At 41.1% G+C, this 26,655-nt stretch overlaps 2 protein-coding genes across 4 annotated transcripts in view; both read right to left on the bottom strand.

Moving 5' to 3' along the window:
- Prpsap2 (phosphoribosyl pyrophosphate synthetase associated protein 2) overlaps window positions 1-3,121 on the bottom strand; it is a 30,241-nt gene extending 27,120 nt beyond the window's left edge. Inside the window, exon 1 of one of the 2 annotated variants that reach the window (XM_051180450.1) lies at window positions 2,967-3,121. The gene's annotated coding sequence lies outside the window, so the exon portion shown is untranslated. The remainder of the gene's footprint in view (window positions 1-2,966) is intronic. The other variant, XM_051180451.1, reaches the window with a different exon arrangement.
- Window positions 3,122-13,728: 10,607 nt separating this feature from the next.
- The window catches only part of Ulk2 (unc-51 like autophagy activating kinase 2), a 71,682-nt gene continuing 58,755 nt past the window's right edge, over window positions 13,729-26,655 (bottom strand). For both annotated transcript variants that reach the window (XM_051180447.1, XM_051180448.1), the window contains 7 exons: window positions 25,461-25,610; window positions 22,168-22,376; window positions 19,326-19,504; window positions 18,496-18,614; window positions 18,076-18,233; window positions 16,830-16,965; window positions 13,729-15,879 (listed from right to left, as the gene is read on the bottom strand). In XM_051180447.1, the coding sequence (XP_051036404.1) occupies window positions 15,821-15,879; window positions 16,830-16,965; window positions 18,076-18,233; window positions 18,496-18,614; window positions 19,326-19,504; window positions 22,168-22,376; window positions 25,461-25,610 (1,010 nt within the window). In that variant the 3' untranslated portion in view covers window positions 13,729-15,820. The remainder of the gene's footprint in view (window positions 15,880-16,829; window positions 16,966-18,075; window positions 18,234-18,495; window positions 18,615-19,325; window positions 19,505-22,167; window positions 22,377-25,460; window positions 25,611-26,655) is intronic.

Genomic DNA, 26,655 nt, shown 5'->3' with positions numbered 1-26,655 from the left:
ACAACACAAGAGATCCCCGAGAGGACACAGGGAGGAGCTCTTAGGGGTACTTTAGCCTCTCTCTACTAGGCCTACAGGAGTCCAGTCCTGGGCCTGGAGCCCACATCTCTGAGGCCTACCACCCCAAATTCTGCCTTAGAACTAACTGGTCTCCCTCTCCTTGCAGTTCTTTCCTTGAAGATTTAAGGGAAACATCCTAATCTTCTTTCACAGCCCAGCCTCTCTTGGCCATGTGTCCCTCCCAGGACATCCCCTGAAACCTTTTCTTCTGTGGTTCAAATGCACAAAGCAGCCTGCCTGGTCTCCAAAGCTGACTCTAGAGCAACAGCTTCCAAAGTCAAATTCTAACATTAAGTGTACAGCTTAATGGTATGAGCTCAACGGTAGGCTTGTCTACCATGAGGTGGGCCTTGGGTTCCATATCAAATCCTAATGAATGCCCACTCTTGAACAGCAGGAGTGGGCGGGGTATGTCTAGAAAGGGAATCAGAATTATCACCGTGAGCACCCAACTCACTAAGGGCAGCCACGGATTCCATTTTCCCTCACCTTGTTAAAATTTGTTTCTGAGACACCATAGCCCTGGCTGGCCTGGACCTCACTATGAAGGCTTGCCTCAGACTCAGACCCACTTGCTGTGCCCTCCCCCCATGCTGGGATTAAAGGTGTGCATGCACCTCCAAGACCAGCCGCCAACTGTGATACATTTTTTAGCAGGCCCAGGATCACTAGCAGGGCTGGCATGTGCTCATTAGCACAAAGTTTCAGTGTGAAATAGAGTACAGAGAATGCCCCACACACAGAGCTATAACTACTACCTTCTTCGTGTTTAACCTAAACTTAATCTAGAACATGTGGAAATTATTTATGCATGGATGAAAGTACATGTTTTCCACAGCAAATGACATTCATCTCCCTGAATGAGGTAATTTGTCAGGTCTCCTTCAGGAGAGACTTCTCCACACTGAAGGAGATCACCTGTTTTAGATGGATTTACTATTTCAAACCCACCATCAGATTTCAACATTCATACTAGAGGTCAGGAAGCCTCACACAGTGTGTGTTGTATCCCCTCTAAATGGGGCTTGTAATACAAGAGGCTCACTGGACCTTTACACCTCTCAGACGACAAAGACAGAGGATTGGTTAACAACCTCTCCACCAAAACTGAAGGTTCAGGCAGCAGAGGCTGAACCAAAAGCCTCACTTCAGGTACAATGATCAGCAAACAGAACTGAGAGGCATGTGTTGACAAAAAGTATACAGGAGTTGCTGTTATCAGTGATATGCCTCGATCCACGAAAAGCTGCCTCAGTGGCAGAGCATTTGCCTATCATGCACAGGGCCTGGCTTCCAACTCCAGCATGGGAAAAAAAGCTGACCCGGAACAGATGGATTGGTGGTGTACCTTAGTGAAAAGTGAGGGCTCTGTGCTGCAGGCCTGAGTTCAACCACCAGCACCAGAAACAAAAAGTAGAAAATAAAAATAAATACTGAGAAACGGTAACCAAGCTAAACCTGCAGCACTCTTCATCTTCTGTGGCGCCTGGCACTTTGTGCCCATCGTAAGAATGTTTTCATGTGGCTAATGCTATATTTTCTGAGTTTTCATTCTTTGTGACAATTGGGGAAGCAGGAAATAGATTTAAATTTATTTTAAACCTGGGGAAGTAACTATTTTAATCTTATTTAACGTGTGTGGGTGTTTTGTCTGCACACATGTGAACCTGGAACTCTTGGAGGCCAGAAGAGGGTATCAGATTCTGTGGGGTTGCATTAGAAGTGGTTGTGGGCCACCATGAGGGTAAGTGCTGGGATTCAAACCTCAGTCCCGAACAGCTTGCAACCACTGAGCCAACTCTCCAGTTCTGACACCTGGGGAAGTAACTTAATAAGAAAACGGGTATATCATTACTTTCCAGACTTTCAAACAAAATCATAATAGGTAACTGCTTCAGTCTCTTATTTAGGACAGTGACCCCTAAAAGACCAAGCTCAGAAACAAAAAGTCTGATTGTAGTACAGTTCCTTGCATACAATAATAGGTTGCTCTCAGTCATACAAAAAAAGACTTGGCAACCTGACAACTCCACAATCAATAAAATCAGACACACACACAGATTTTGAAATGTCTATTGCAAACATACCCTACTCAGAAAAAGATACATTTTAAGTGCCAAAGAGATGTTGTCAATTTTTGGAATTTACCCCAAGTAAACAGCTATATGGTCAATGATGAGAATTGAAAGATATTTTCTTAAAGACTTTGTTGCCCTAGCAGCCTTGAAATCGAGATCTTTCATTTGTCTCTGGGATTAAGTGGAGGGCCACCAAGCCTCACAAACCTCAAGATTACTTAAGAGCAGAAACACTGGCTCTATGTTAAACCTCAGGGCAGCTAACAAATATAATGTCCATATCTATGCAAATATTGGGTGATAATGGTACAAACCAGAGCAGTTAAAGGACAAGAAAAATGTCATATAGTGGGGCTCGATAGCATGCATTAATTATTTTTATTTGTGCATTTAAGTTCTTAAGTACTATGACAGGGTTGGCTGAAAGGCAGGCCTCTCGCACAGCTTACAGCACTTCGCGTTCGACCCGAGCACCGCATGGGGGGAAAAAAGGAAAGAAAACCTAAGATACTAGAATTCACACTTCCTCAGGCCCGGTTCAGTATTTTTGTATCCCTCATAAAAGCTAAACACCCAAATTGTGCCATCAAAATAAGAAAAATAAATCCTATCAACAATGAGAAAGCATTTTTGGGTAGAGTATCGTATACTGCTCCTCGCTTTTGCGTCTGAGTGGAATACAATCATTCTCTTCCCGGCCCATAAGGTCGGTCGAGCCGAACACGGGGCTCCGGGCTCGCCCAGCAGCAACGAGGGCCACGGCTCCCGCCCGGCACCGCGCGGGCTCGCCGGGCCGTAGTCCGCCCTCCGCGGCTCCCGCCCGCCTACCTGGTCCCGACCCCAGCCCGGCCCGCCGCAGCCTCGGCTGCCGAAGGAAGAAAGCACAGCCCTCCGCACGGCGTTTTACAGCAAAATGGCGACTCCAGCGCGAGAACGGCGTCCGAGATTGCGAGGCCAGGGGCGGGGCCTGAGGGCAACTTGCTGGGTAGGCGTGGTCACGGGGGCATGGCCAGGAGGCGTGGATAGAAGGCAAAGCAATTGCTGTTGTGGGCGTGGCCTGTAGGAGTGGGTGGGAGTGCGAACGGGCGTGGCCAAACTCGAGGGGCGGGGAAGGAGGCGTGCCCAAGAGCAGGCTCTCAGACCTAGAGTTTGGTTGGGACTGTGGGCGTGGCCCGCCCAAGGGGTAAGGTGGGGAGGGGAAACAGAATGAGAGTGGGCGTGGTCAGAAGTATGGCTCCATGACCGAGCAAAGAAATGTGCTGGGTGGTGGGCCTAGCCTAACCCCTGTGTGTGAGTAACTTGGAAGCAGGTTGCAAAAATTCTAAGTGGGACCTCTTGAGTATGAAGGTAGAAATGTATAGATTCTGGCTGGGTTCAAGTCTTTACTGGTATGCAGACTTGAATGAAGTTGTCTCTTGGGCCCCCTTTCCTCTTCTGAGGAAGAGATGGCAGCAGCACCCCCATCTCGTGGAGTTGTGAGAAGAAACCCTCAAACCTTTCAGCATGGTTCTTGGCAAGCAGTCGATGCTCATTTATCATCATTGTTATTCGCTATGTTGTCCCTTTCAGAGAAGAATCGGCTCTGTGGTTAAGTTTACTGCTTTTCCAGAGGACCCGAGTTTGGTTCCCAGCACCAATATCACTCTGTAACTCTAGCTCCAAGAGAATCTGTTGTCTCCAGCCTCCTCAAACACTTACACTCACATGCATATACCTGCACAAGACATACACATAATTAAAAAATAATAAAAATAATTTTTAAAATTTGTTTTTGAGACATGTTTTCTTTCACGATGTAGCCCTGCCTGGCCTGGAACTCAGAGATTCACCTGTCTCTGCCTCCTTAGTGCTAGGATTAAAGTGTGGCCACCACCCCCAGCAAATTTATTGATGTTGGTATAATACCATTTGCTGTATTCTTTATACCTGAAACACATCGATCTCTTATCATTTATAACATAACAAACAGGTGTCAGACCATTTACATATATTGCAGGTAATTTATATGAATAAATTATAGACAGTAACTTTCAGAGCTGGGGTAGGATTTATCTCCACTTTAATAGCTGTGGGAACTAAGCTTCAGATGAAAAGCCATGGATAGACACCACCCACCCTGCCTTGCTCTACATCGATACTTAATGACTCCCATGGCCACTGTACCACCTCCAGCTCACAAGTGAGACATGCAGACATTTATTGGATGGTGCACAGGTGGCTAGAATGTAATTATCAGAAGGCTGAGGATGATTAGAATTCATCAGAGGGCATGTAGGTAGCTCGGATTCTTTGGCAGTGTTGATGAAAACTACTGAGAAGCTCTGCCTGCCTGCCTGCCTGCCTGCCTGCCTGCCTGCCTGGGATTTCAGTCCTGTGAAAAGATTGGAATGTTGCAGGTCCAGAGGCTAGTCACCTAGTTCTAGACCCCTGAAATAGTCATTCCTTGCCTACCTCTGTGTCTGAACTAATATCTTGTGACATAATAGAAAGAAACCTTTTGGAATCTATCAATTTATCTGGTGGCATTCTTAGCTTTTGGATTGGTGGAGTGGTCTGGTAAATTCAGAAAAGACTCCACCATCTCGCTGGGGCTGCCTCTCTGATGCACTGACCTATGTATTTTAAACTTGATTTAATGACTTTTGTTTGTTTGTTTTGTTTTTAGAGACAGGTTTTCCCTGTGTAGTCCTGGCTGTCCCGGAATTCAGTCTGTAGACCAGGCTGGCCTTGAACTCAAAAAGATCCACCTGCCTCTGCCTCCCCAGTGCTTGGATTAAAGGTATGTGCCACCATAGCCTGGCAACTTAATGGCTTTCTTTGTTCTGTAAAACCATAAAAACTTCATGAAACTACTTCCACATTAGAACACTGAATTTGGGGTGGAGAGATGTCTCAGAGGGTAACACTGGCTGCTCTTCCAGAGGTCCTGAGTTTAATTCCTAGCAACCACATGGTGGCTCACAACCATCTATAATGGAATTTGGTGCCCTCTTCTGGCATGTAGGTATGTATGCCAGAACCCTGTATACATAATAAATAAATCTTTGGGGGTGGGGTGAGTCCTAAATCTATGTTCTGGGCCATGGTCACTCAAAATGGCTGCAAAATAAACTGTCAAGGTCCTTAAGATGAAAGCTATGGTTTTTGTGTTGCCTGGAGACAGAGGAATAGAGTAGCTTGATTGCAGTGGAGCTAGATTGCATAAGGAGCTAGAGGCATCAGGTCTTCACAGACTAACACATTATTTTTAGGTGAGGATGACACTTTACAGGTAAGGTTGTTTACTATTCTTGACATGAGACACAGCTGTTGCAAGAGAAAGGACCAGAGTTGGCACAGAACACACCAAGACCAAATTCTCAGCACAAAGGAGATTTATTTGTCCCAGAGGGACAAAGGGCAGGGAATAAGAGGCAAAGATAGGAGACAGAGGACAAGGAACAAGGAGAAAGGAACCAGGGGAAGGGGAATGGATATTTGCACCTCTCCAGAGGATTGCTTCTGCATAGAGAGGAGACAGATGACAGTCTATAAAGGGAAAAGGGGAAACCCTGTGTTACGATGAGTTGGTTTGTTTTGATTGGGCATGTTAATTAGGGTAGTCAAAAGGGGGCTTTTGGTTGATGGACTTTTGATAGCTGGGCCTTGGTAGTCAGCTTCAGGAAGAAGTCGGGATGGAAGCAGCCAAATAAGGTGATAGATCTTGGTGGCTAGCTTTAAGAATGTAATGTAAAGGTTTTTAGCAAGGAGGAGAAGGGTAAAGGTGAAAGCTGTGGGTGCCATGCTTGCCGTGCTCAGGCCTGCTAGGGCTCTTCAACAAGGCCTGTGAAATCACATTTGCAGGACTACAGTGATGCCTCTTCTACAGGACATTTTAAAGTTTTACTTAAATTTATTACTTGATTAAACACTAAATAATTTTAAATTGTCTTTTGAGATTATAAGTACATCATTTCCCTCTTTCCTTTCCTCCCTCCACACCCTCTGTGTACTCTGCCTTGCTCCCTTTCAGTTTCGTGCTCTTTTGTTCTTAATTGTTCTTACTGTATGTGTATTCCTAAAAACATAAATACAACCTCTGTAGGACTTTTGATTTGATTGGTGATTGACTGAAACAGGCTCTCGTATATCTAAGACTTGACATGGATTCTATAGTCAAAGATGATGGCCTTCAACCTGTGATCTTTTGAATGCTGGATTCAGTCTTCCTCTCAGGACACACCCTTGTGGTGTGGAAGATTTGACTCTTATCACGCACTGGTGTGTGGATGGAACTGGCCATTCAGGGGAAGTCATCCTTTTCAGTAAGTGGCTTGCTTCTAAGCAGGGCAGCCAAGCCAATTGCAGCTGGAGCCCTACCCTGACCCTGCAACTACAGGCTCCTCCTTTTCAGCTCTCATTCTGGAACCACCACAGCTTCTCTCCCAGGAGGAAACCCTGAGAGGAAAACAGAGAAGAGGGAGGGTGCTGTATACAGGCGGTGTCACGGTGTCACCGGTGGACTGCTCTGAAGCCAGGATGGATTGGGTTTCTTTCCTGTGGACACACCCTGCACTTCCACTCCTGCCCTGAAGGAAGGCACTTCCCTCTGCAGTCCACTCACCCACCAACTCCTCCTAACACTATTTCTTCACAACTGTTACTTTTGTGTCTCCTCTAAACCATTCCTTTCCCAAATACAACAATCTCTGACTGGAGGACCCAAACCCAGATGCTAATCCTTCACCTGCTCAATAATCCCTTGTCAAAAATGTTTGACAAGTGTTTTGAATTTCTGACTTTTGTTCCTGGACTTAGGAGAATCTGAATATACATAGTGAAAATCTTTAAGATCAGGCTTATGTCTAAACAAAGAATTGACTTGTATACCACATTTTAAATATAATTTTGTGTATGAGACAAAATTTTATGGTATAAAATTTCCCATTTAGGGGGTTGGAGAGATAGCTCAGTGGTTAAGGTTCATTTCCCAACCCCCACATGACAGCTCACAACTGTAACTCTAGTTTTAGGGGATCTAATCCCTCACACCACTACACATAAAATTAAAAAATCCATTTGTGGTATTATTTCAGGGCTCAAAGTGTTTTTGGATTTTGGGCTAAATAAATAGCTTTACACAAACCTCTCTAAGTCCAAGAGAATAGATCTTTTACTAATTTACTATTTCACAGTACCCTGAAATGCCTAGCACACATATGTTGCCAATATAAAATATAAAGGAAATGGGATAGTTTCTCAACCAAATGTGAGTGGCCATGGCACAGGAATGTGGATTCACATTGCACTGACTAACAAGGATGTAGTAATGGTTTCATGACATTTTTTATAGCTGCAGAACAAAAGAAAGTCATAAATGAAAGCATTTATCAAATACATTTCTGGGATTACCAGGTAATCAGGTGATAGTAGAGAGGAGAAATCTGTGCTTGTCTAGTCTCAGATGCTGTCTGATGACATTCTTAGCTTTTGGCCTGAGTAAGCTGATGGTCATCTAACTTTAGTGCATTCCATAATGTTATCCCTGATAGTTACAAAGGTGCTGTGAAGGAGACTAAAAGCCCAAAATGATTTGTTTCTGGTTTTCCAACATTTCAGCTCTCCACAATCATGAAATTCTGATTGGTATCAGCCTTGTGGACTCTTAAACCTACCTGGATCGTTCTTGAGAACTGCAGTTCACAGAGCTACAATGTCAAGTGCATGCCCTTTCCTCCATGGAAAACTACAAAGTTGTTTTCTATTTGTACAACTGTAATTGTCCGTGTTTGTGTCTGAGAGGAGCAATGTGGATTAAGAAATGGCAAGTAGGGCTGGAGAGATGCCTCAGCCATTAAAGGCTAGGCCACAATCAAAAATATAAGAAATGGCAGGTAGAAAGGTTATAGATAATAATAATTTAAAAAAGACTGAGACATAGGATAGAATCTTGAGGGCACTCCAGTGAATACTGGGAAAAAAGCCCCAATTTTATTAGTCTTATATACCCCAATCAAAAGTGGGGGAGGGCAAAGAGCCTTCCTTACCAAGATACAAAGAAAAAGCAAGCATAATTACCTTCTCAATATCAAAAACATCAAGTAACCACACTTTAAACAAGTATCCTGTATCAAGGCAAGACACACAATAGCCACACCTCAAGCCAAACATCCTGTTGTTTAACCTTGAGAGAGCAATAGTGGGTTTGAACATCTGACCCTATCAAGATGAAGTGGAATCATTTTTACGTGCCTGACACACAACACAAGGCCAGTATTCCTGGAAAGTAAGAGAATTTCCATTCTCATAAGCCAGTAAACTGCTCCCTGTCCAGCACCTCTCCCAGGATCCCCAGTGAGAGGAATCATTCCTTCTAGTTCCCCTATGCACACACACAGCTAGACATGGTCTTTGTTGCTACCACTCCTCCATCTACTTTTACCTTTCAGAAGACTAATAGTCTTTGGTAGGCTGATGTCAAGTCTCTCAGTATCTTATTCTTGGGTTTGGGACCTGTTGTTGTGGACCATAGCAGGCATTCATCCTACACAGATTACCCCATGACAACAGCCTTAGCCACCAGCAAGCTGCACCCTTGAGAAACCCTCAGCAATAGCCACCAAGTTAAACCATGTGAAATTGGAAGCTAAGTATTGCTCTGTGGATAAAGGAACCAAGTCTGGGAACACTTCATTTCCTAGCAATGGGTAATGGGCAAGAAAGTCTCAAGCTGTGACCCTTCAGTAGAGTACTTGCCTATCATGTGAAAAGCCTTGGCTTAGGGGTGTGGTGGAGAGAAAGGATTCTTCTTTAAACATTGTTGAAATGCAAACACAGGTACATGTCTGTCACATGACAGAGCCTAGAACAATGACCTTGGACAGACACTATCACTTTTCTGAGCTTCCCTTCCGGAAAGATGTTTACTAATGAAGGAGCTGTGTAGAGTGGGGTTGATTTGCATTGAGGTGGTCAGGCAGGGGTCTGGGCAAGTGGCTTTGGTGGCTCTCTCTTTGCTGTGACTACACTGACTTGTCCACCAGTGAGGGAAAAGGGTTCTGATTTTCCCCAGTGGAGGCAGAGAAGAATAGTGGCCACTAGTCCATAGGGAGAGTCTACAAGGCCCAAACCAACTCACTGACCGCTGTGGCGGTCAGAAGGTGCTCGATTCCCTCAAACTGGAGTTATAGATGGTTATGACCCACCATATGAGTACTTTTAACAAACCCTGCTCCTTTGCAAGAACATTGTGCTTTTAACTCCAACTCCTTGACACACACACACACACACACACACACACACACACACACACACACAAAACGAGATGGACCTAGTCCATCAAACTAGTCAGTATTTAATTAAAGCTTGCTTCAAATTTGATTTTAAAACATGGTAGTGGTCTTATTCTTGACCAGTGGGATCAATACTGGATATGCATTTTCTTTTCTATGATAACCGATAATTTTGTAAAAAGCCAAGCAAGCAAGAAAATATTTAAATGATAGTCACCTTAAATGATAGGTAGAGAGGTAGTGATCACAGTTGGTGTTTCTTGGGTGATGGATTATTGGCTGTGCCACTACATCCACTTATCTATCTTTCGTCTTACAGAATTCTGTATATCTGTATGAGTATGTTATGTTTGTGTAGGAGCCTGCAGGGTCTGGAAATGGGGGGGGGGTCAGGACTGGACTTCTACAGCTGGAGTTACAGTTATAAGCCATTTGATGTATTGCACAACTTCCTTTTAAAACTTTCGTGTTTTCAGTCCTGTGGATTGACATATTCTGATATGCTCAATGTTGCTTGAGTGGATCTTAAACTTAGTTAAAAAAAAAACTGTAATCATAGATCCCTGGCTCATGCGGCTGGAGCTGCGAAGATCAGGATCTACTAAGTTTGGCGAGGATGTCCTGTTGGCATTGGGAATCACATTCTAGGAGTATTTGTCCTTGAGCTGTTTCTAAGGATGGGGAGGGAGTAGATGTTGGGGGTGTATCTTAGTCATCTCCTGCACACCCTGTACAGAGGTCTTCAAATGCAGCAAGGCTTTCCTTCAAGCCAAGCTTTTGGACTTCTGCTGCATTCCTATCACATGCATAAAGTGACAACTCTAGAATAGCTAGCCCTGAGTTTGTGATCCATTGTGGGATTTCTTATACAGTGAGAAGTCTAAGCACACATTTCCACTGTCCTGAAACCTTCAAGAATGTTCAGTAGACTGAGTATATTTATGGACAATTTGTGAAACATTTCTGATTTTTGATCTTATAGCTTTTTTAAAAGACATGGGTTCAATGAAAAATTGTTAGGTCTCAAAATAAATGAGTTTGTATGTATAGTATTTATAGCCTGGGGATTTAACTCAGATTAGGCTGCTGGCTTAGCATGAATAAGGTCCCCCAAATAAAAATAAAAAGTGAGGCATTTTTTAACAGTACCAAAAGCACTTTGCCAGCTCTTCTGAGAAGCCAGAAATGTAGGCCTGAAGAGGGAGTTCCACATGGAGAAGCAGCTGGGCTCTTCATGGTACCAAGGGGTAGCTGGGGCCAATGCAGAGGCTGAAGGAAAGGAAGCTTCCCTTCAGATCTGGTCTGTCTAAGAAGCCAGTACTGTGGAAGACAACAAACACATGCTAACTGGTCAGGATAGGCTGAATTCAGCTGCACTAACAAATAAATCCCAAACTGTTAGCTCACAGTGTATTAGTCAGCTTTCTGTTGTTATGGCAAAATAACCCAAAGGGAGGAGGATGTATTCTGGCCCATGGTCTGAGAGATTTCAGCCACTGGTCACAGGGCTTGGGGTGAAGCAGTAATGGCCAGAGTATGTGATGGAACAAAGCTGCTTACATCATGATGGTTGGGAAGAGAGAAGGGCACTACCCAATATCTCTTCAAGGGTACATCCCAATGACCCAACTTCCTCCCACCTGTCCCAAACAGCACCATCAACTAGGGGCGAACCTTCAACACATAAGATTTTGGGGGACACTTGTATCCAAATCATAACATATACCACCACCATCAAAAAACTTCTGCCTTGTGGGTTATCAGAGGCTTCTGGGCCATACCTGTCACCCATGTTGGATATCCAGGCTGGATGAAGAACACCTTAAGTCAAACAGCTTTCCACAGCAGGAGGAAAAGAATTTTCACTAAGTAAACACTGTTAACCAAAAACAGTGAGAGGCTGGAGAGATGGCACAGCAGTTAGGAGTACTGGTAGCTTTTGCAGAGGACTAGAGTTCAGTTCCCTGCACCCATCTCCGGTGGCTCAAATATATGCACCCATGAATACTGACATGCAAATGCACACACATGAGTAAAAACAGATCTTTTTTGGGAAAGAAAGGTCCTTTTCTGACCTTCACAAGTAATCTCCTCACACACAGATACATAAATAAACCTACACAGAAGAAAGATCCAAGGAAATAGGGGTTTGGGAAACATGTTTGAATATATCAAGTCCAGGGCAGAGCAAGTCAATGCAGGTGACCATTGCAGAGGAGTTACTTTTTACTCAGTGGGCTTTTGTTTGCTTTTAAGTTAGGCTCTAACTACGTAGCCTAGCTGACCTCAAACTTATGGCAAATCTGCCTCAGCCTCAACCACTAGTCTGGCTGGTTGTATGGAATTTTCACTCCAGAAGTCTTCAGAGGCAACCCATTTTCCGTGCAAAAATCCTCAGCCAAATGCATTCTGGCTGGTTAGTTAATGAGACCCCTGTCAGCTGAGAGGTTATGAAGGCCAGGGTCTACTGACTTTAGTTGTCCCTGGAATCTACTGGAATAATGTGTAGTAACATTAGCAGGATGGCAAGAGTCTTCAGCAACCTCCTGACTCACAGCCCCAGCCTGTGAGATCCGTTTCCCTTTTACAGAACCAATTCCTCAACTAAGGCTGGGAAATGACGGTGTCACTTCTGTTGTGTCTAACCCTCCTCTCTGGAGCAGACTCTTCCCCAAGCTCCTCTGAGTTCCTTTGCAGTAGACTTCTGTGTTCACTTCTACTTGCCTAATTTCTGTAGGAAATCTGCTAGAGCAGGTGAGCCAGATCTCCATCCTTCATATCAGATCCCCGAAGAGATCCAGTTAGCTATGCTACTTTTACTACCCTCCTGGAACACTATCTGGAGACCCTGACCTTCTGTTAGGTGGGTTTACTGGATGCCTTTCCCCAGCCAAGCTTTCTTAGTCACTTCCATCCTTGTTTAACACTTGTTCCTTACTACAGATTCCTGCTTTTCCTTGTTTTGAGCTAGAGGCTGAAATTGGGAATCAGATCCCGGAGTTACAAGGCCACTGTGAACCCAAGCCCTCTGCAAGAGCAATGAGTGCCCTTTTAATTGCTATCACTCCAGTCCCAGTTCTCTATTAAAATTTAAAAAAATTAAAAAATGATGTAAATTAGCTGGGCAGTGGTGATACATGCCTTTAATCTCAAAACTGGGGTTGGGGTTGGGAGAGGGAGACAGGTAGATGTCTGTGAGTTTGAGGCCAGCTTGGTTCACAAATTGAGTTTCAGGACAACCAGGGCTGTTAGTTATATAGAGAAATCCCGTCTCGAAAAACAGACAACAAATTGTTGTAAATCAACATGAATAAATGAGGTATGTGGATACATATGCTTATATCTGCACATATGGGGGTCACAAAAGAGTGTTGGAGACCCTGTATGGCCAGTTAGCTACTGGAGAGGTCCAGTTCTTGCAGAAAAGCCACCTTTCTACAGCTTACCCACCAGGCACTTGGCTTTGGGCATTCTTTGTGCCCTTTAAGTCATGTGACTCCTTGAGTGAAAAGTGTGTATTAGTTTAACATTTGTTATTTCATTTGGTCCCTAATGACCCACAGCATTTCAAAACCACTATCTCTCCCTATGAACCTAAGGCTTGCATTTTCCTGGATGGAGTGGAAGACAGTAAGCTCCAGTAATCCTATATTTACCCCCTTTAGAACTAGAGTTGCAGGCCTGCATAGGATGTTTGCCTTGTCTTGTGGGTGCTGGGATCTGACTGTGGCTCTCATGATTGCTCAATAAGTGATCTTAACTGCTTGACCATCTCTGCAGCCCCAAGCAGTTCTCTTTTGGCTGGTGTTATATCTAAGTTATAGGGACTCTTTTTTTATTGCAATGCATGAGCCCTTCCCATAATGCACTCTAAGACCAGGTTATATTTTATTTGCAGTATGACGGTCTGGCCAAATTTTGCATATGGATATCCATTATTCCCAGTAATATTTGGGCAAACTAATTTTTTTCTAGCTTTTTAATGTGTAATGTGTCCTGTTTGGAAGAGTTTTGAATTGTCAAACTCAAATGGCCACAATGTCCATCTCTATTTTTGTAAGCTGGACTTTATTCCATTGATTTTAAACATCTACCTCTGTACCATCACCATTCTTTGGATTACAATCTTCAACAGGTAACAGTTAAAGAAAAATCCATGTAGCAAGAAAAAACAATTAGCAAGTTCCCTGATAAATTCCTCTACTTACATTTGCATGGCCAATACTTTTCCAGGTTATGACTTGAATACTGGTGCTGACCCATGAATGTGTGAACTTGTCTATTTCCATTTTATGAAATACATGATATAAGATTAAAAATACAGAAACATAAAGCATTTATTTATTATTGCTATAATCAAGGCAAAAATCTTTTTAAACAATTAGCCTTGATAGTGGTAGTATAATCAGAACCATTACGCATGAGTTTACAGTTTGTTCTCCTCTGCTGAGATTTTGCTGCTTGATACACACCACCTATAAGACCTTTGTCACATAAGAAGAGCTTGAGTGACAGTGTAATTTCAACACTTGCCTCGTTCCTGACTTCACACCAACCTTACCCTGTCTGAATCTGTTCATGTTGTGTTTTTAAAGTGGCAGAAGAGGCCAACTAAATTTACTTAGTTGGAAAATCAACTGAGAAAACATGAGGTAATTAAGAGAACATGAAAGAATTCAGTGTAAAACCTTAAAAAATGACCTAAAAGATGTTATCACTAATATAAAGAGGGGGTATTGTTTGTCATCAGAAGCCTGCATGACAGCCACCAAGAGTCTAAGTCCTGGTGCAGTACAAAAGATATTAATGATCAAGTTTCTGACCTACCTTCTAAGGAAGCATCTGGCTTGACAAGCCACTTAATATCAAACCAACTATAACCTAAAAACACTGTCAGTTTTATTTAACCTTAATATACATTTGTACAAGCAATTTAAAAAAGGCTATTACACAATGATTCAGTGAGTTTTACCTAGTTTGAAGAATAATGCATGCAGTTACAAATGAGAGGTAGAAACACTGTAGTAAAGACCTAAAAATACAAACATCTTATAAATAAATGTTCAAATTAACTACTGGAATTTCATACAGATAAATAATGTAGAAATTACATTACTTTGTCCACCAAGTAAATGAAAACCACTGTCTCTGTTAAGTGCGATGCCAAAGAGCTTCTGCGCAGCTATCAGAGTGCAGGTCATTATGTGAAAGGGTTGAAATTAAAGGGTTAAGATGGGTGAATGCTTTATTCAAGTATTCAAGCAGGTAAGTAAATGAAACCAAACAATACATAACATAGGAACCATTCTTGGAGAGATGTTAATTCAATATGACTAGCTATTTGGTGAACGGTCAGGATCAACACTGAAAAGTGCACATTAGTTTGGAGAGCTGCCCATTTTTCTAAGAGAAAACAAACCTCACTTCTTACTAATTTCATGTAGGAATGCCACATCACTAACAAGCCTTTATTCATCACTTTGATTTGGCCCTATTAAAATTATCAAGAGTATCTCTTGATTCATGATAGCTTTCTAATACTGCCCAAATAATCTTAGCCTTTAGTAAACCTAAGGTCACAGGTATTGATGCACATTCTGCATGCATAATAAAAAATGCAAACAACCAGCAACTCAAAATACCACTGAGAAGATCTGTTGGTGAAGATTAAAGGTGAGAAAAATGCAAAGGTTCACATGAATGCAAGTTTCGACCATTAAAAGTTCAATGGAGAATACATGTAAATTCTGGAAAGGGCCTATGTATGTAATCAAGTAAAATATTCTAAACAAGTCCATTGTGCCTCAGTTAGTTTTAAATTGCAAAATTAAATACACAGGTATTTTTAATAAATTAGTGCAATAAGAAAAGATTTTGGAAGATTAACAGATGTCCACATGAGATCAAGTTGAAGAGTTCACAATCCAAGAGTCACCTTTTGCTTCTTTTCCTCCTGAGCTGTTTACAGATGCATGCTCAGATTCAGACAAACTTACCCCAAATCCCAAATTGTCTGGATGAGCTGTAGACTCTTTGCTTGTATTAAGCCTTAGGAAAACATGGAATTCATATACTATTCAGAGAGTTAAGTGAAGTGTCTCTCATTTTGTTTCCTGTTTAATTATCCACAAGAATAATTGTACTTATGATTCTAGTTCTAAGGTACATTTATTTTCCAGGTTCAATGTGTGGATACTCCTTTTCTTCTGCTTCTATAAAGAAAAAGGAAAAGGGGAATGACTTCTCCAATAAGGCAGGTTTTCTACAAACATGTAGTTTTATATTGTTTTTCCTTCTCAAATTGCTGCTTGTTCTTTGGTAGTCACCAAGGTTTCCGGGGTGGGTGACAGAACCAAGCTGTAATCCCAAATCCTGTTTCCATGCTGGTTCACAGACAAGCAAGCCTGCTGCTCACAGAGCTGCAGTGCTACAGCACAGTGCCGACAATCTTCTTTCAATACTACATTTATCTAGAAAAAAATTAAAGTGATATTAATAATAAAAACTGTTTGCATTTTCTAACCCAATGACCAAGAAACTAAGGGGGAAAAATCACAACTCTCCCACCGTGGTCCCCTGCTCTATCTTTGCCCCAAAGTCAACAGAATGAACATACTTTCTTCCTCTGTCCAACAATAATTCAGCATGACCTGCTGTTTAATGCTGAAGTGGTAAAATAGGGATTGACACACCACAAAGAACAGATTCAGACCTAACAACTCGCTTGCGTAGAAGTCTAAGTAGCTTTGGAACTGCTGTCCTCTTATGGTTACTAAACTGCATGACCACATACACAAGAATAGCTCCTCCTCAAATACCACATACCAGAGATACATTAAGTATCATCCTGGTATGTCATCAACCTATGTTCTGTTAGCTATATCAAATCTGTAGCAACCAGGATCTTTATTGTATTTTTTGGTCACTAAACCTAGAAAGTTTAAAACAACACCCTTTTACATTCTTCTCCTGCATGCAATATACTTAGATATACATGTAGGCAAAATACCCGAGGAAATAAAATAAAGAAAATAATAAATTTAAATTCCAATTCTTTAAAAACTAAACTAAACAAACAAACAAATAAACTATGAGCCAGGCAATGTTGGCACATACCTTTAATTCCAACATTTAGGAGACAGAGGTAGGCAGGTTTGAGTCAGTTTGGTCTACAGCGCAAGTTCCAGGACAACTTGGGCTACACGAAGAAACCCTTTCTCAAAAAATCAACAACAACAAAACAACCAAACAAACAAAAAACCCAAACCAAACAGCAAACAAATAAATCTATGGCTGTTTATTTCTGAGCTTTTGCTGTTGTTGTTCATTATTTTTATTATTTTTTATATTCCATATTTCTGTAAAAAGTGGGACTGAAGATGATGGAGTACTACTGTGCACCAATGTACCAATAACTTACATTTATGCACATTCTCAACATCTGTAGGGTCCTGCAGTATCTTAGTTAGGCCTTCCAAAAGAAGGGCTGCCTTGTGGTAGCGATAAACAATGTCTTCAGTCTGCTGAAACATCTCATCCAGGGCTGCAGACTGAACCTGGAACCAGTCAACAAAATGAGATTTGTTCTTATGAACAGCGCAGCTTTAAAAAGCATATTAAAATCTATAAATTTTGATCAAAGTAAGACAGAATCTGTAATGTTACAGTTAAATCCAGAAAGGAAAGAAGCAATATAATTCCTAGTATAAAATTCTAGTTGTCTGAATATAGCAGAGTATTAATATACTAACTACCATTCCTGTCAAAAGTTTAGAGCAATAGAATATATTCTCCTTAGGATACATTCCAAAGTTATTTCATAAAACTATTTATTTTTCAGCTGTCAAGGTAAAGCCCAGGGTATAGCAACACTACAACTTATCTAAATGTGAGACATCTATTACGTTGAATAAGTAAAATAACATTAGTCCATAAATTTTCTCCATTTAAATACTTAATAACTATATGTTACATATCCTCAGAACCACTTTCCCCTAGTAAATCGATAGAGAAAATTCCAAAATTATAGCCAGACAAACGGAAAGCAGCTTTTCCTTGGTGTGTATACTTCAATAAAGTCAGTCAAACTCAAGCACCTATATTTTTGTGGATTAACAAAGTACTATTTTTTCTAAGCTGTACAGAGCCAAAATTTCTTAAATAGCAGAAAAATGCAGAAACATATTAATTCAACTTTTAGATGAAACTATAAAAAGATGAGGACATGCCTGTGTTAATGAAGTTTAAAGAAAATATAATAAAAAATTATCAAATGTAACAACCAGTATTACAAACTATAGTAAGTTTATTAAATAAGTTACATTATATTAAGTACTCAAATGTTAGTTAAGTTCAGTTACTTCATCAGAAGATCACTGTAACACTTGGAGCTTGAGAAAGGTATTTTGTTTTATTATTGTTTTTCAAGATAGGGTTTCTCTGTGGCTTTGGAGGCTGTCCTGGAACTAGCTCTGTAGATCAGGCTGGCCTTGAACTCACAGAGATCCATCTGCCTCTGCCTCCCTAGTGCAGGGATTAAAGGTATGTACCACCACTACCTGGTGGATATAAACTCTTAAAGGCAGATCATTTCACATAGGTGTTCAATTCCAAAGACAGAGAGAAATACTGTAGTTTTATAAAATCTAAGCCTTGAAAAGGTTTACCATCTCCACAGCACAATTATAGATGAGTTTCTCTGCAGTTACACTGTTGATTTCATCAATAAATCTCTGTTTATCAGAGAAGAAGCGATTCAGCTTTTCTGTAAGTTTCTTGCACATGGTGATGCAGAATTTATACCGTTCATTCAGATTTTTAACAACTGAAACAAAGTTGAAATTGGAATTAGTTTTAATTTCCTTTCCAGAAATAACACAGTGACATGTACCTTTCCTGATGTTGGAAAGGAAGTAACACTACATGGTCACTGAAGTCAGGTTCTATGATCTTTCAGTATGAAAAGACAGATCTAGTTTCTCTGTATCAAGTAAACAATTAGAAACAAAAGGCCAGTAGAGACTGACTTGGTGGGACAGGAAGGCACAAAGGCCCTTAGAGCCACACACTCTGTTCTGCTCCTGTACCTTGTTTCACAGCTGTGGATGGACTCAGCTTCCCGGACTTGATCTGGGCTTTGGCAAGATGCAGGGACGCTGCCAGCAGCTGTGCGGCTTTCATGTATAACACCAGCTGCTCCACCCTCCTACACAAGAAGACAGGAGCAAGAATTATCCTGGGAACTGACCCACAAGATTCAACAGTTTTTCTGGCAGATTTCACCCTCTTCCTTCTCTCCCCATCTCTCCCCTTACACAAGCCCCAGACAATGTATCCTTGGTTGGTCTCAAATTTCTTAACCCTCCTGCCTTAGTATCTTAAGTGCTGCATGTATAAAATCACACCTGGATCCTTCTTGACTTTTTTAAAATATATAAATATTTATTAATTTATTGTGTCTGCAGGCCAGAGGGCATCATATCTCATTATGGATGGTTGTGAGCCACCATTTGGTCACTGGGAATTGAACTCAGGACCTCTGGAAGAGCAGCCAGTGCTCTTAACCTGTGAGCCATCTCTCCAGCCCCCCTTCTTGACTTTTAAATATACATTTAACTCCTGAAGGGAGAAGAATTAGTATGGAGGAAGACACATGAACTTTGAATATTACAGAGACACTGAAACAAAAATCTGTATGACCTCTTGGTCATCAAGTATCTTCAGTTGTAAATTTCTAAGAAAAGGTGGTATTAAGGTTATGTAATACATTCATGGCTAACATCTCACATAGTAAAGCAACTTAGATTCCTTGCAGCTTTTAAAAATGAGCCATGACTTTTAACAGATAACACTGCCTACATTTAAATAAAAGTTTAAAGAATGCATAAAGAAGCTGGAAATGACAGGAGGTACCTACCCCCAATCTTTGCTTAGCTGGCTGATCTGGTCCACGACTACACTCTCCTGAATCTGGTACAAGGACACAGCAGATGTGCACAGCTCAGGGTTCCCACCCCTCACTGCTGTCAGGTCCAGCACACACTCAGTAAACATTAACATCACATTCAGATGGCGTAAGGTGTCTGTGTGTTCTCGCTGTAAAGGCAAGGTACTTTATAAATTTTAAATTAAATACTTAAATGTATTATATATACAAGGTTTTCCCATACTTATGAATGTTGGAGTGATCAAAGCAAACCAATGTTTTTAAATTTTAGACAGCTGTTAGAACCAAATATTATATATAATATTATATATATAAGTCAAACCAAATATTATATGTAGTATGTCTGCATGTATTATAGCATCCACATAAGTAGGCTAAGGAGGTCACTGTACTTTTACCAGAAAGATAAAACCAAACTAAATCAAAACCTGAATAATTAAATCAACATGTATAAAACAAAGACATGACAAACAGACATCAGGAGTGTAAGGGTAGGACTGGAGAGATGGCTCAGTGGTTAAGAGCATTGGCTGCTCTTGCAGAGGGCAGGGTTGCAACTCTCAGCGCCCACATGGTAGCTCACAAACACGTGTAACCCCAGATCCAGGTAATCTAATGCTCTCTCCTGACACCCATGGACAACAGGCACACAAATGGTGCATAGACATAATGCAGGTAAAAATCCATATATATATATTTCTTTTTGAGACGGGTTTCTCTATTTAGCCCTAGCTGTCCAGGAACTAGCTCTGTAGACCAGGCTGGCCTCAAACTCACAAAGATCCCCCTGCCTCTACCTCCTGAGTGCAGGGATTAAAGGTGTGCACCACCAACGCCCAGCTCAGTATACACCTTTAATACTAAAACTCAGGATTGAAGAGGTAGATGGATCTCTGTGAGTCCAAGGCCACCCAGATCTACACAAGGGTGAATAAGTCTAAAAGAGAATTATAGCTCACACCTTAATCCTAGCACTAGAGGGATATAAAAGACAGGAGCAAGTATTCAGTATGAGGCATTCGTTCTCCAGCCACACTGAGGAGAGGCTACAGTCTGAGGCTTGGTGAAAGCTCGTGGAGACAGGATCATTCCATTTAGCCTGAAGTAGAGGTAAGAAGTTGCTTTGCTTCTCTGATCTTCAGCTTGAAGTTTGCACCCAAATATCAGTCTGTGTATCATTTATTTATCATGTTACATATGTGTTAGTATGTGTATCTTTCCTTGATCAGTCTCCACTTGCACTTTAAAAAATTATTTGTATTTATTTGTGTGTGTGTGTGTGTGTGCGTGTATGCTCACACACATGTGTGGGGGCACATTTGTGCACAAATATGAAGTACAGGTGATGTCAGAAGCCCTCCTTCAGCATTCCCTGCATATTCTTTTGAGGTAGGGTCTTTCCCTGAGCTTGAGTTTCTATTTTCTCAGCTGGGCTGGAAACTAGCAAACTTCCCTGTCCCTGTCCCTTAAGAACCTGGAGTTACAGGTGTGTGTGGGGGACTCCTGACATGTTACATGGATGGTAGAATACAAATTCTGTTACTCAAGATTATGTACTGAGTGTTCTCCCCATCCCATACCTTATGTTTTGTGTCAGTCTCTCCTTAAATGTAAAGCTGTGATGTAGATAAACTGGCTGTGGTTACAGGCATGCCATGTCTGTCTCTTGATGTGGGTTCTAGGGACCCACTTCAGGTTCCTGCACATGTGCAGTAAGCACTTACTGAACTGAGTCACCTCCCCAGCCTCCCAAGTGTCCCTGAAACAGGAGAATAAAGCACTAGGATTCATGAATGCCTCTCAGTTCTGTGACAGCACATTAGAATATCTTCACCAATACATAGAGTGTTGTCCTTAAGTTGGAGTGAGGAACTGAGAGGTACAACTCAAAAAAAAAAAAAAAAAAAAAAAAAAAGTCCTCCGATTCTAGATTTGTGGTCAGCATGAGGCAGATGACACACACTGTGGTTTTTCCTATAGAACTGGATTTCCAGAGAAAAAGTATTGATCTAAGAGTGTAGGTAATATCCAGTCAGTATAAGCAGGGATATTTCTGTGTTAATGACTAACCTGGTATTACGGCTTATTGTTACTATTACCAATGACATAGGGTCTTTCTATGTAGCCAGGTTGACCTTAAACTCAAAACACTTCCTGCCTCAGCTTCCAAGTGCTAGAATTATAGGTAGGTGCCACCATGTTAGTATAATTATTTTTAATTTCATAATTTAGTATTTTTATTAATTCTTTGGGAATTTCATGCAATACATTTTGAACATATTAACTACCTATTCCTCTCCCTAACTCTTCTCAGATCCATTCACACCTCCTTACCTCCTTATCTTCATGTCCACTTTTTTTTAAATAACCCACCAAGTCCAATTTGTGCTACCTATATACTTCTGGGTATGGGCCATCCATTAGAGCTACAGAGGCCACACCCTTAAAGAAAACTGACTTTCCTCAGAAGCCAAACTGTCCACAGATTGGCATTTTAAATCTATGTTTAGATGCATTTTTACCTAATGAAGGAAAAAAATCTTTTAAAATCCTACAAATAGAGTTGGGCATAGGTGGTGCACAACTGTAACCTCAGCACTGGAGAATTCAAGGCCAGCCTCATTTATACAGTTTTAGGATATTCAGGGCTAAATAGTAAGTCCGTCTCAAACAAATAAAATAAAACAAAAAAAAAAAAAAAAAGGGATTTTGAAATCTCAGAAATACTTGATATAAAATGTTCTTTCATTGTTGCTAGAACATCCACATCACATCAACAATATATTCACATACCCTACAATCTCTTCCCTACCTCCATCAGTGTCTCCTCTGGTAGTTCAGGGGCTTCAAAGGTGATGAGCCCCTCGAGGCTGGGTGGTGAAGCACCATAAGGCACATATCTCAGGCTGGGAGCTGCCTCTGCTCCTGGTGGAGAAGAGCCCAAGCCTGGCCCAGGTGGGGAGCCCACACACACGCGGCCACTTGCTGAGCACAAGGAGCCTCCTGAGCTGCTGGACCCCACTGCAAAGAAACAATACATGGAGCACATGTCCAAAGTAGTCAGAAGGAGCTGTCACACTAACTTCTCATTTATTAGACATAACCTATTCAAGTAACAAAATATTTAAAGAAAAGTCCTAGGAGCCAGGTGGTGGTAGTGCACAACTTTAATTCTAGCACTAGGGAGGCAGAGGCAGGTAGATCTCTGTGTGTTTGAGGCCAACCTGATCTACAAAGTGAGTTCCAGAATGGCTTGGGCTACAGAGAAAGCCTGTCTCAAATAACAAAAGAAAGAAAGAAAGGAAGACAGAGAGAAAGGAAGGAAGGAAGAGGCCTACGCTCCTCATTCTATATGGATATATGAATATGTTCTCTTTATATACATATAAATAAAATAGAACCATCATTTCCAATTTTTCTACACTGTTTTAAACAAATTTATGTAACATACAATTTATACAATATTTTTTCTCCTTAATGCTCCATTGGCTTCATAAGAATAAAAATACAACTGATGCATTTTTACATATATGCAACTTTACATATACAAAATATATCTGGAATCATGTGAATTGTTAGTATTTTTGCATTACAAAATATTACTAAAATCCTTTTTCTTAGGTGATTCCTATGTGATAAGTACTTCAAAGTAGGAATGGAATTTTCAAAGTGCAAACATTATAAGCATTTTTTTTAATCACTTTCTGAGTAAGGATCTTTCTATGTAGCCTTGGCTTTCCTGGAACTCTCTCTATAGACCAGGCTGACTTAGAATTCAAGGGACTTGCCTGCCTCTGCTTCTTGAATGCTGGAATTCAAGGTGTGCATCACTACACCTACTAAGGATAGCCACATAATTTTCTCAAAAAAGCATTGCATGTGCCCATGAAACCACATCAGCCCTGGGCCTTATATTTAAAAAAATGCTGATGTATCTAGGCACTAGTGGCATATCTTTAATCCCAGAAATTGAGAGACTGAGGCAGGTGGATCTGTTTAAATTCAAGACCAGTCTGGTCTACAAAGTCAGACTCTATCCAAGGAGGAAAAAAGTTTAACTGTATTAAAATGGTAGTTTATTTAGGATTTAAAAGCATTTTATTGTTTTTTTGTTTGTTTGAAGACAGGGTCTCTCCAGGCAAACCTGCTTGGACTGAAGCTCACTCTGTATTTTTGAATAGTTCTAAAACAATACTTTAGCTCTACCTCTCATTATCTCATCTTTCCCTTATTAATTTATAAGTACCCTGATTAGCAGTTTATCTAGAATACTAGAGGACAGAATGCAGCACATATAATTAAGATACAGGATCACTTCAAATCCACTCTAAAGCTTTTTTAAAAATATCTATTTTAAATTTTGTGGGGCCAGAGGAACTGGATTCAATGGGACTGGAGTTATAGACAGTTGTGAGTGACCATGTAGATGCTGGGAATTAAACCTGGGTCCTCTGGAGAGGTAGTCAGTGCTCTTAACCACTGAGCCAGCTTTCCAACCTTAGTCAAATACTTTCTTAAATTTCGGTATCAATAAACAGACAGTAACAATGATTTTATACATATATACCTGCTACCTGAAGCACAAAAATAAAATAAAATTTAAGGGAAGCTAAGGTAGGAGGATCTCAACTTTAAGGCCAGCCTGGACTATACTGTAAATTCAAGGCCAACCTGGGAAACTTAGCAAGACCTTATCTCAAAAATAAAAACAAGCCGGGCGGTGGTGACACCCACCTTTATCCCAGCACTCAGGAGACAGAGGCAGGCAGATCTTTGTGAGTTCGAGGCCAGCCTGGTCTACAGAGTGATTGCCAGGATAGGCTCCAAGGCTACACAGAGAAATCCTGTCTCGAAAAAATAATAAATAAATAAATAAAATCAACAGCTCCCCAAATCCCCCAAAAGAAAAGAGAGTGAGTGTGCATGCGTGTGTGTAGGGGTTGTTGAAGGAAGCCAGGTGTGGTGGCACACACTTTTGATCCTAGTACTGAGTAAGCAGAAGCAGATGATCTCTGCGAGTTCAAGGCTAACAAATTCCAGGCTAGTCAGGACTACACAGTGAGCCCCTGACTTAAGGAGGGGAAAAGCCTGAGGGAGGGGCTGAGGAGATTGTTTAGTGGTTAAAGAGCATCTACTGCTCTTCCAGGGGATCTATGTTCAATTCCTAGCACCCATATGGCAGCTCACAACTGTCTATAATTCCAGTTCCAGGGAATAAGATGCCTTCTTCTACATCCTTGGACTACAGTCAGGCACAAGGTGCATATACACACATGTAGGCAAAACATACATATAATATAATTTTTAAAGGGAGGTATATTGAGGATGCCAGGCATACACTTGCATTCCCAACACTTAGAACAGGAGGATCTGGAGTTCAAGGTTATTCACAGAAGATACTGTCTCAAAAGATTCTGAGTGGAACTGGGAATGCAGTGGTATAGCACTTGTTTATCATGTGGGGAGCCTTGAGTTCAATTTCCAGCACTACAATAAATAAATAATAAACAAATAAATAATTTTCAGATAATTTGGTTTATTAAAAGAAGACTTCAGTCTATGAAAGAAGATGTAGTATACAAACTAGACATGCATATCTATTCCTTCATGGAGAAATTACACTTTATTGTATGTTACACTGCACATAAACATGTATACATAAGTATACATATAGTATATATATTTTAAAGATATATTTATTATGTATAGTGTTCTGCCCGCATGTACTTACTCCTTTATGTCAGAAGAGGAGAGGGTACCAGATCTCAGTATAGATGGTTGTGAGCTACCATGTGGGTGCTGGGAATTGAACTCAGAACCTCTGGAAGAGCAGTCAGTGCTCTTAAGCTCTGAGCCATCCCTCCACCCCCATATAATATGTAGTATATAATATATATATATATACATACATGTATACAGTACAGTATATATTACTTTTACTTTACAAAGTCCTCCCCAACATGTTACATCAGTCACTTCTGACATATAACTCTTTAAGGAAAGAAAACAGCTACAACTCTTTACTGGAGAAATGATGTATCTAATCTCACCACTACACCACTATCACAACTAGTCATGGAACACACCAGAACCAAAGTTCCTCACCTGAGGTGGTTCTTGTTCGAAGGACCATATGAGTACAAGTAGGGGCTGTGGCACTGTGTGGAGGAGACCCCACAGTGAAGAGGACAGCTCTGGCACTTGCTGCTGTTCCTGCTGGCAATGCCAGCATAACACCACAGGCTCCTGCAGGAGCTAAAACAGAGTTGGTTAGATATTAGATTGCACCCACAGTGTTTCTATATGGGAGTGGAACATATGGAAACTTGTGCTTTTATATTTATTAATTTTAATATTTGTTTTTATTATTTTTAATTGCATATATATGGGGTGGGGGAGAGAGAACAGGTGTTCACCAAGGCGAGAAGTGTCAGATCCCCTTGCAGTTGGGAATTGTAGGCAGTTGTGAGCTTCCAGTGTGGATGTTTGGAAGTAAACTAGGATCATTGTAAGAGCAGTAAGTACTCTTAACTGATGAGCCACCTCTCAAGCCCCATTTAATATTAATTCTAAATTCTAACATTTATTCTAAAATCATATTATTCAATATATATTTCCAGTAAGAATATTTTAGAGGGTCAACAAGATGGGTCAGCAAGTGAAACTGCTTGCCATCAAAGCTGGTGACCTAAGTCTGATTCCTAAGAAGGTAGAAGAGAGCTGCCGCTGGCATGTTGTCCTGACTTCCACATGCATGCAGTGACATGTGCATGTCTACACACATACACATACACACACACACACTTCAATGTAATTAAAAAGAGTTGGGGTGTGATAGGTGACATTTATTCAGTTTTTTCAAGACAGAGTTTTTCTGTATAGTCCTGGAACTCACTTACTCTGTAGACCAGGCTGGCCTCAAACTAAGAGATCTGCATTCCTCTGCCTGGGATTAAAGGTGTGCATTACCACTGTCCCTCAATCTTTGTGTATTCTACAGAGTGAGTTACAGGACAGCAAGCGCTATGCAGAGAAACTCTGTCTTGAAAAACCACAAAAAACAAAAACTAAAACAAAACAAAAAACAAAGGTAAACAACATAGATAGGAAACACAGAATTTAAACAAACTGTATCTATGCCTTCAGACCCCTACATCTATCAGAAATGATGTGAGGGTACAACAGGTGCTGATCAGGCAGGGGCTGGTGACCTTGGATGAAATGAAAAGAGCAGGTGAAAATTTCCCCTTCCACCAAAGCATGCTGAATCAGCAAGTTTAATTCACAGCCTTTTCACAGC

The sequence above is a fragment of the Phodopus roborovskii genome, unplaced genomic scaffold (assembly GCF_943737965.1).
Source record: "Phodopus roborovskii unplaced genomic scaffold, PHOROB, whole genome shotgun sequence".
Classification (NCBI taxonomy): Eukaryota; Metazoa; Chordata; class Mammalia; order Rodentia; family Cricetidae; genus Phodopus; species Phodopus roborovskii.
Note: the sequence above shows the minus strand (reverse complement) of the source record. Positions and strands in the feature narration are given on the sequence as shown.